This window comes from Nicotiana sylvestris, chromosome 3 (genome assembly GCF_000393655.2).
Source record: "Nicotiana sylvestris chromosome 3, ASM39365v2, whole genome shotgun sequence".
NCBI classification, from domain to species: domain Eukaryota; kingdom Viridiplantae; phylum Streptophyta; class Magnoliopsida; order Solanales; family Solanaceae; genus Nicotiana; species Nicotiana sylvestris.
Window position 1 is genome coordinate 136,895,747 of NC_091059.1, and position 9,264 is coordinate 136,905,010.

A 9,264-nucleotide genomic window follows, 5' to 3' on the forward strand; every position below is an offset into this window, starting at 1 on the left:
TATAAAACGATTAAAATTTGTTGATGAATTCCCTGAAAAAAAGGATAAATGCAGTGAAAGCCGAAAGAAGAAAACTTAGGAAAAGAACAAAGAAGGAGAACTGATATTCACTATTAAATTCCTAATATAAAGGGATACTTATTTAATAATAATTTGAATATAATTGTTATAGTATTATATATCAACTTGTAATTAAGTTAAAACTTCAATAGTGAGGGTAAATACGTTTAAAAAGTAGTATAAATAAGTAAATATTTCTCAAACGACCTTGGGCGGGCTGCTATTTGTGTACTTTTACTCTCAGTTACTAGAGGGAGAGGAGTATCGGCCCACTACGAATAAACTTGCCGGCCCAGTAGCCCAACTCGTCTCATTTTTTTCACCTCGCAAAACCCTAAACCCTGATTTATCATTATAAAAAGTCCCCCCTCGACTTGAGAACGCCACTCAGCCTTAGGGTTCTATAGCTCACTTTTCTGCTCCACTCTCTTGCTACAGTCAACAAAGTTGCAGCAGCAGCAGCCATGGTTGCACCAACTAGAGGTATGAATATCTTCCTCTAGGTAATTAGGTCTAATGTAGTACTATCAGTATTTGTTTCTGTTCTAATATATGGTTGGTTCACTTGTTCGTTTTGCAGGTCGCGGGGGTGGTGGATTCAGGGGTGGTAGGGGAGATGGTGGAGGAAGAGGAGGACGAGGTGGTAGAGGTGGTTTTGGCGGCGGTAGAGGTGGTGGAGGGAGTGCAATGAAGCGCGGCGGTGGAAGAGGTGGAGGAGGCAGAGGAGGAGGTGGAAGAGGCGGAGGAAGGGGAGGACGCGGAGGAGGGTTTAAGGGTGGTAATAAAGTAGTGGTGGAGCCACATAGACATGGAGGTGTGTTTATTGCTAAGGGTAAGGAGGATGCTCTTTGTACTAAGAATTTGGTGCCCGGTGAAGCTGTCTACAATGAGAAGAGAATCTCTGTTCAGGTTATTAACATTTGCTTTTGCGTTGTCTTTAGTTCAAAAATTGTTTTATGTATGTCGTGTGCATAAGTTTAGATGATTCTTAGTAAATGATTGCAAGACTGAATCTTTCTTGGATTTGCTATAAGCTTAGTGATATTAATTTGGAAATAAAGTGGAAATATGAGTCTGAAGTAAAGATTTGTTGATAAAAGTTTACGATTGGGCCTTTTATGGACTGTGACTTGTCCCAATCAATTTACAAATCAAGTTTAAATGTAACTCAAATGGTCTTTTACCGATACCTTCAACTTGGAACAAGGAACAACGAAGTATAATGTATTGATTGTAAGGTGCAAATAAGTGTAACGTTTTGATTTGCCCTTGTTCCACCCATCTCGTTTACATTATTTACATGATCTGCCATGAAGTTCTGTTCTACTTGTTTGACATTTGTGAACTTAACATAGTAAAAACTTATTAACCTTTGTATTTCAGAATTAACCAGCTTAAATAAATCTATAAAGTAAAACCTTAATGTACCCGTTTTTTTGACTTTTGTTGTTATTTTATCCTTAGAATGAAGATGGAACAAAGGTTGAATATAGAGTGTGGAATCCCTTCCGTTCTAAGTTAGCAGCTGCAATACTTGGAGGAGTTGATGATATTTGGATAGTAAGTTTGTTTCTTTTCTATTTAAGAGCTTGAATATTTTTCTTGTTTCTATATTAACATTCTTCATTCCATATTGAATTTTTTCCAGAAACCTGGTGCTAAGGTCCTTTACCTTGGAGCTGCTTCAGGAACCACAGTGTCTCATGTTTCTGATCTTGTTGGTCCTGTAAGTGTCTACGCACATACCATTTATTACAACAAATTCCCATATATAGTTGATGAATGTACTCTTAATTGCTAATTTCTCTTTTCTTTTGCAGGGTGGGGTGGTATATGCTGTCGAATTTTCTCACAGAAGTGGAAGGGACTTGGTGAACATGGCTAAGAAACGTACTAATGTTATCCCCATTATTGAGGATGCTAGACACCCAGCAAAATACAGAATGCTTGTCGGAATGGTCGATGTGATATTTTCTGATGTTGCTCAGCCTGATCAGGTCTGACTTTTATGGCCATAGATGTGCAATAGTAGTCAATCGGTCTGAGTGCATGATCTTCATTTGCTTTGAATTTATATTTCATTGATATTATTTTGAATTATCATTTTTTCTTTAGGAAAAAATTATGTGGTGTGTCGTTTTTGGTTGAGTCTTGAGCTTGGTTGGTCTGTCTTTTTCGATCATGGTTTTGACTATCCTTCTCCTTTTTCCATGGAACCTGCAGTTTTGTTGCTGCTTTTGCTCCTTGTAGTGTTTTTCTTTAACAAAGAAATGTCTAATGCTCTTTGAATTTCCTGCCTTATCTTTAGATTTTGTTTGTGTTCAAGAAACTTTACTTTTAAAAAATTGTTTCTTTATCTTTGAATTTTCTTTTCCTTCTGCTTTATATTGAAATGGAAAGCAGATGATGACTTACTCGGATTCCCCTTCAAGACATTATGGGTGATGCAAAAACCGAGTTTCTGATGCTTATTTGTTATTCCATATTTGATTTCTTATTTTCAGCTTGATTTTCCATCTTTTTCTTCAAAAAAGTAACTTTACTTTCTTTCTCTTTGTTTCTGCTTGAAGAAACTACAACAGTTTCGTACTTCTTTGTGCACAAGTATTTCCTGTTGATTTTGGAATATGAATTGTTTTTTTGTTTCCTTGTTTCAACAAAGCTTTAATGAGTAAAATCATGTAATTAGTTGTTCTTGTATCTGGTTTACTTTTTATTTCCTTTAAGTTTCTTCTTAAACCTATTGTATTTGCCTTACCAGGAAGAGTAAATTTTTTATCTATTTGTCTTTGTGGCTACAGTCTGGAGACTTATCCAGAAAAGGAAGAAATGTGGCTTCCTTTGAATTGTTTGTTTAGGATGTATTCCCTTCCATTCTTGTCCGGCAGCAGCAGTGCATTATATGAATTCTATGCCAATGTTTAAATAAGATATTTTATTTACAGGCAAGAATTTTAGCTCTGAATGCATCATACTTCTTGAAAGCTGGAGGTCACTTTGTTATATCAATCAAGGTTTGTACTTTACTACTTTTGGCCACTGCTCGATCCTGTTATGCTGATGTAAATAGATTCTTACAGTGCCACTTGTTCCCTAGTTTCTTCCTATTTTCTATTGATTTTGTTATGTCTTTTCTTCTCTATTGTTGAAAAAATTTCCCTGTATTTTTTTCTAGGCCAACTGCATAGATTCAACAGTGCCAGCTGAGGCTGTATTTGCTCAGGAAGTGAAGAAGCTACAAGCAGAGCAGTTTAAACCTATGGAGCAGGTCACCCTTGAACCCTTTGAAAGGGACCATGCCTGTGTTGTGGGTGCCTATCGGGTGCCAAAGAAGCAAAAGGCTGCTGCCTAGATAATTTAAGCTCATGCTGTTTGTTAGTGTCAGTTTTTTGGTAGGAGGCTTTTAAAACACTCTTAAGCTAGTGTCAACATTATATTTTTGATGGATGTGTAATGAGATTGGTTCTCTATGTGATTGTTCATATATGTTTGGTTCTATCTCCTTTCAGCTTTGTTTATATTTCTTCACTATGACCTGTCTTTGGTAGTGAAATAGTGCACTTCTTGTGCTCTGTCTATGGAAGAATCTTTTCAACAAAAAGCTTCGGATGTGCTGTAGTTAAAACTTTACTGTAGATTGAAGTAGCAAAGATATGTTAATCAAAATTCCTGAAAGCCGGTGATAGAATGCTCTCTTTGCATCAAGAACCGTTGTAACCAGCAGCGCTGTTCTGTTTCTCGGGTTCCTTGGTGAAGTCCACTACGGTGTGCACTCTGTTACCCAGCTTCCCAACCTGTTTGGTAGTTAGGGTTTTCAGTTTCCGAAAAGTTGTTTGATTGAATTTCCATTGGGAGAGGGTGCGTACAAAGAATATTGGTCTTAATTTCTGTCTACTGTATCTCCTCCGAACATCACTTCGCCGGCCGTTTACCTCTTCTCGTCTCCCACTACTTTCTATTCCCATCTCCATTTCAATATCCTATGCTATCTCAATACAGCCACCCCGAGACATCATGAATCTTTTCACAAGCTAGCATTTTAAATAAGCATCGACTCTCTAATTGATCACCCAAACCGTAGAATGCCCCCAGGGGTGGACGAACAAAAGGGGAACAGGATAGGGAAAGCGACAACTAACGTTGTGTTTGTTTTGTTGTACACAACTATCATGCATGAAAGGTTATTTTGGTTATATGGTTGCTTTATTCCATGTATTATTAATCTCATTATTCTTATTTCCCATCTTATCTTGCATTCATAAATTTCCGCTTAAGTTTTTTTATACTAGGTATGTGAAACAGAAAAATTGAAACCAATCGCTGCCTGGAAAATGTTAAGTTTTATATGTTGAAAAACATAAAATCAAACATTATTCTACTAATGTCAAATTTTATACGAAGATTATTTTTTCCGCTATTCCTAACCACAAGTCAAATTTTTAGCAATTTGGGAACTCCTCTTTCATGTTAATTTCTCTTCTTGGGGCTAACTTACTATGTCACCTTCAAAGTTAATTAGCCAATACTACAGGTAGAACTTTTTCCTGTCAACTACAGTGAGGATGGAAAATGGGGTTTGGATCATTTTCCTGGCCTTGTTGATATTTACTTGTTTTTATTCTTCCTCTCGAGCCGAGGGTCTTTCGGAAACAGCCTCTACCTCCCTCAGGTAGGAGTAAAGTCTGCGTACATGTTAGCCTCCTAAAATCCCACTTATGGGATTCCACTGGGTTGTTGTTGTTGTTGGACAGAGGGAGCGGGGCATAGGAAAATGTAATGTAACGAACACAGAGACAACAGAAAATTTGGGGCTAAATTAAGGAGACTTTGTTATTAATTGATAAGCTGAAACTACAGGGTTACATAGAGAAGATAATGGAGAAAGATCATAACGAACATCTATCCTAAACTTCTAAATTGCAGCTACTTTCCTATTAAAACTAACAGCTCCTTGCAATCCACAGGGCACAATGTTAAGAGTATCTTTTAGCTCGGGTCTCATAAAAAAATTGTTAGCCTTTCTATGGGTATTTTAACCGTATGCACCTCCTAATTTCTCGTTTCGTCCTTGCTGTCATCCACCTTGGCATCTGACATGGATTTAGGCTCCACTTCATTCACTCAACACTTGTAGATTCTATCCAACATCATTAACTGGTGAACAAAAAACAAAAACTGAAGACACTTCATCGTCTGATGTCACTACAAATCTTGGTCTTAAGGTAAGCCCTTCGTAGGCTCGGAAGTAAGAGTTTTTTCAGCTTCAAAGACGAGACCTCCCCACTTGCGCAGGCGCTCTGCCGACAGCTCAACCTGCATTTCCATTTTATTGTTACAACACAAGACTAATCATACTGAAAGGAAAGGTTCAACAAGAATGCGCGACAAACTAAAAATTTAACTAGTATCTCTTTATTTTTAACTTTCAAAGAAAAGATGAGAATAGAAAACTCTGCAGTAGTTGAACTCCCTTATTTCAATGATCTTCAAAAAAAAATTGGTAAGTAAAAAGAAAAATCTTCTGTCGTCTGTCGGATAATCATTGTACAGAGGATAGACAGCTGATTCCAACCAAGAATGAAGTAAACATTATCAAACAAGATTTCTTTTGGAGTTTAATTGGACCAAAATCACCAAATGTTTCACTTACCTCTTTATTCCAATCTATTCTGTAGAGTACAAATGAGAGTAGCAGTGTCTGCAAAGCAAGTCCAGCTATCATTCCTCCCCATAGACCCTGCAAGATAAAAATCCAAAATTGGGATAAATTAAAATTCTGTCACAAATATAGAGATGCTAAAACAAAGTGTCTATTCATCACCAATATTTTCCTATAAAAAGATGCTTACACATGCAGAGTGAGATCAAACTCTGATGTACTTAAAATATGTAACTTTCAGAATGAGAGTTTATTTACCACAACTCCGAAGTTAGCGACATAACCAAGAATGTATCCTAGAGGAATACCAAACGCATAGTAAGATCCCAAATTGATATAAGCCACTAGACCTTGCCATCCACCTCCAATAGCCACACCTGCAAATGACAAAATAGGCCCAACAAGATCACAATAAGGACTAAGGAAGAAACAAGACATTTTTAACCATAGAAACAGTAAAATGGAATCAAAGGAATACCTGATATTACAGGCTGAACACTGTTAAGAAGCATTGTTATTCCAAGGAGCCAAGCAAGATCAGCAACGGCTCGTTGCAAATCCTTGCTGTTAGTAAAGAGAATGGCCAGATGATTTCTTACTGCCAATACTAAAATCATGCAGACTATCCCAATGAGGAGTGATTGAAACACAGTGATAATTACGCTATATTTGGTAGCCCTGGGACGCCCTAGCCCAAGCTCATTTGAGACACGAACACTGAGAAAGCAACAATACATTAGCACAAACTCACAAACAAATAATGTCACATTTTTTTTTTTTTGATTTGCACCGGGTGTCCGAGTCTCTTCGAGCCCCGACTATTCCCGGGGGTGCACAGGCCCTCGGCAAGGAATTTCCCGCAAGTGCACCACGGTTAATTCAGGTTTTACCCAGTTCGATGGCCCTCAGAAATTGTTTGCACCCAGTGGGTTTCGAACTTGAGACCTTGAAAGGGAGCAAACCCCAAGGCTCAAGTCAATTGCCACCAGGTCAACCCCTGAGGGTTAATAATGTCACATTTTTCTACAAGCTTTAAGACTTAATTACCTTATGGCAGCATTGATTCCAATGAACAACATTGCTTCCCATCCGTCAACATTCATGCTGGGAAAAAAGAGAGACATAACTCACAAGTTGGTTAAAAAAGCTAACAATATTCCATCTCATCTACAGCTGTTCACAAAGCCACAAACTTTGCACAGGCCAATTTAGTTGTTGAATTCAATCAAATACACAGTTAAGCTTAAAATTCAGTACTCTAGACCAATTAATTATCTCTTGATAAAACTTCACAAGCCTAAGTGAATGTTAAACTTTATTTTAACAAGCTTAAGCCTCATACAGTTAATCATCCTACACTAAACCTTAGTTTGTAACGAGATTCTCGTGGAACAGTCGAGGTGCGCATAAAACGGGCGAAAACCACCATTATAAGGAAAAAAAGACAAGACACAAAACTCACCAAATAGAGAGGGAGCCAACAGAAGTAACTGCATCCTTGAGATGTCCTGTGAGGATAATGATACTCATCATGTACCACATTTCAAGGCATAGCATAACTGCCGAGGAAACCGATAGTCTAACAAAGGCCCAAATCTCATTGAATGCCGACGAGGACCATCCTGTCCACCCATCTTTGCACCAAACAACTACGTAAACAAATTGAGCCATTGCATTGGCCCAACCTGTAACATTAAAGGCTAAAGCAGCCCCATTTGTACCCCAGCGAAATACATATATGAACAACCATAGCAGAACAGCATGGAGTAAAAGAGCCACAAATCCAATAGAAGCCAGAACACAAACTTTACTCTGGGCTTGCAGAAATTTTGAGGTGGGAATAGTGATCGCCAGGGAATACAACTCGGGGATTGTTAACATGGCAAATTTCCCAGCAAGTACAGCAATATCATGTTCTTGCCCTAGAAGCTTAAGTACTGGTGTCGCAAAAATATAAATTGGCAACAGAATGAATGTACTAAATAGTAGAATAATCATCGAGCGCTGCGTGTACACGCCAAGCATGTGTATTTGGCCAGCACCAAATGCCTGTCCACACAGTGTCTCCAAAGCACTTCCCATGCCCAACTACAGAAATAGTGTACAAATACCCAAATAAGACTCTAGCATACATAAATAATTTGTGCAATAACTTTTTTTAGGGCAACCCGGTGCACTAAGCTCCTATGAGTGGGGTCCGGGGAAGGGCCGGACTACAAGGGTCTATTGTACGCAGCCTTACCCTGCATTTCTGCAAGAGACTGTTTCCAAGGCTCGAACCCGTGAAATGACAAAGAAGGTCCCTTATGTTAGGGGTAGGTTTCAAATAGTCTAAGCAGCTTTGATCCTAGTTTGTCAAAAGTGTGCACCTTTAGTCGTCGTCAAATATTTAACAAACTCTAGTCATTATCTTTAACGGGCACTGTAAAAAGAATTTAACCAAAACACAATGAAAACACCTCTAAGCTAATCCCAGCAATTGCAACACCAAAACTGCATGAAACACCAAATATAGACAGAGATAGACCGAAAATAGCAGAAAAGAAGATGCAAAAACTGCACCTCCAAATGTGAAGGTCCGTTAACCGTTATTATCTTTTTCTTTCGTAAGTACATTAAATCTAACAACAAGAGTTTGTTAAATAATTAAGTGCATACTTTTGACAAACTTACGTGACCGAAACTACTCAGAGTATATTCAGAGGATTATTTTAGGCCTACCAAACATAAAAAGACTATTTATGTCATTTTCTCGCAATAAAAGCAAAGAAAAAAGAGGGGAGGAAGTAGTACGAACCATGAAGCCGAAAGAGAAAGTACCAATGACATTTTGAGCAACAGAAACAGCAGAGAGTTCAACAGCACCAAGATGACCACAGAAAGCAACAGTAATGGAATAGATCCCAAACTGGCAAAGGATATTGAAAGCTATTGGGCCACCAATCTCCCATAGCTTGACAGTCTCGATCCAGAAGATAGCCCACCATTGTTTCAGGCTTTTAACGGGCCGGTAATCACCGTCGAGCCCAATGAGCTGGTGGTCGCCGGAGAAGTCGTGGAGCAATGGTGTTTGTGTTTCCATTTACTCCTAGACCTAATACTTAGAGAAATCACAATTCTCCGCGTTTTGCTCTGACTTTTGTAATATCTCATCCTTTGTAATAGGCGCAAACCAACGTTAAAGTAAAGCCAAGTGGATACAAACTAGTTGAAAAGGTTTTTACAAAATGCAAGGACAAAGAAGTGGGGAGTAATTAAAAAATAGCCAGATTTACAATTGGTCGTTCAAAAATAGGTCAGTTTCAAAAGTAATCGAAATTTAGTCACTTTTCGTGTAAAAATAAATCTGAGCGAAAACACTGTTCAAAACCCGAAAAATATACCCGTATATTATACTGGAGTTTCAGCATAAGTATGCTTGAACTCCAGCATATTATACTGGAGTTCCAGGATAAGTATGCTGGAACTCCAGCATAATATGATGGAGTTCCAGCATAAGTACACTAGAACTCAACATAATATACTGGAGTTCCAGCAAGTATAAT

The 9,264-nt window shown here is 38.2% G+C and overlaps 2 protein-coding genes and 1 non-coding gene across 3 annotated transcripts; 2 read left to right on the top strand and 1 right to left on the bottom strand.

The window, feature by feature from the left end:
- The first annotated feature begins 424 nt into the window (after positions 1 to 424).
- Positions 425 to 3,558, top strand: LOC104225275 (rRNA 2'-O-methyltransferase fibrillarin 2-like). Its single transcript, XM_009777045.2, has 7 exons — positions 425 to 543; positions 641 to 969; positions 1,525 to 1,620; positions 1,709 to 1,786; positions 1,881 to 2,057; positions 3,006 to 3,074; positions 3,236 to 3,558. Exons 1-7 carry the CDS (start codon positions 525 to 527, stop codon positions 3,410 to 3,412), a joined length of 945 nt encoding a protein of 314 aa, XP_009775347.1. The 5' UTR covers positions 425 to 524; the 3' UTR covers positions 3,413 to 3,558.
- Positions 2,458 to 2,529, top strand: LOC138888848 (small nucleolar RNA snoR60). The gene has a single exon (XR_011406427.1). It is a non-coding gene; the product is annotated as a small nucleolar RNA snoR60 (small nucleolar RNA).
- A 1,306-nt stretch (positions 3,559 to 4,864) lies between the features above and the next one.
- On the bottom strand, positions 4,865 to 8,948 carry LOC104225278 (protein DETOXIFICATION 35-like). The gene is made up of 7 exons (XM_009777047.2): positions 8,517 to 8,948; positions 7,182 to 7,807; positions 6,767 to 6,823; positions 6,198 to 6,436; positions 5,978 to 6,096; positions 5,711 to 5,797; positions 4,865 to 5,373 (listed from the first exon to the last, which is right to left on the bottom strand). Exons 1-7 carry the CDS (start codon positions 8,799 to 8,801, stop codon positions 5,278 to 5,280), a joined length of 1,509 nt encoding a protein of 502 aa, XP_009775349.1. The 5' UTR covers positions 8,802 to 8,948; the 3' UTR covers positions 4,865 to 5,277.
- Between the last annotated feature and the right edge of the window lie 316 nt (positions 8,949 to 9,264).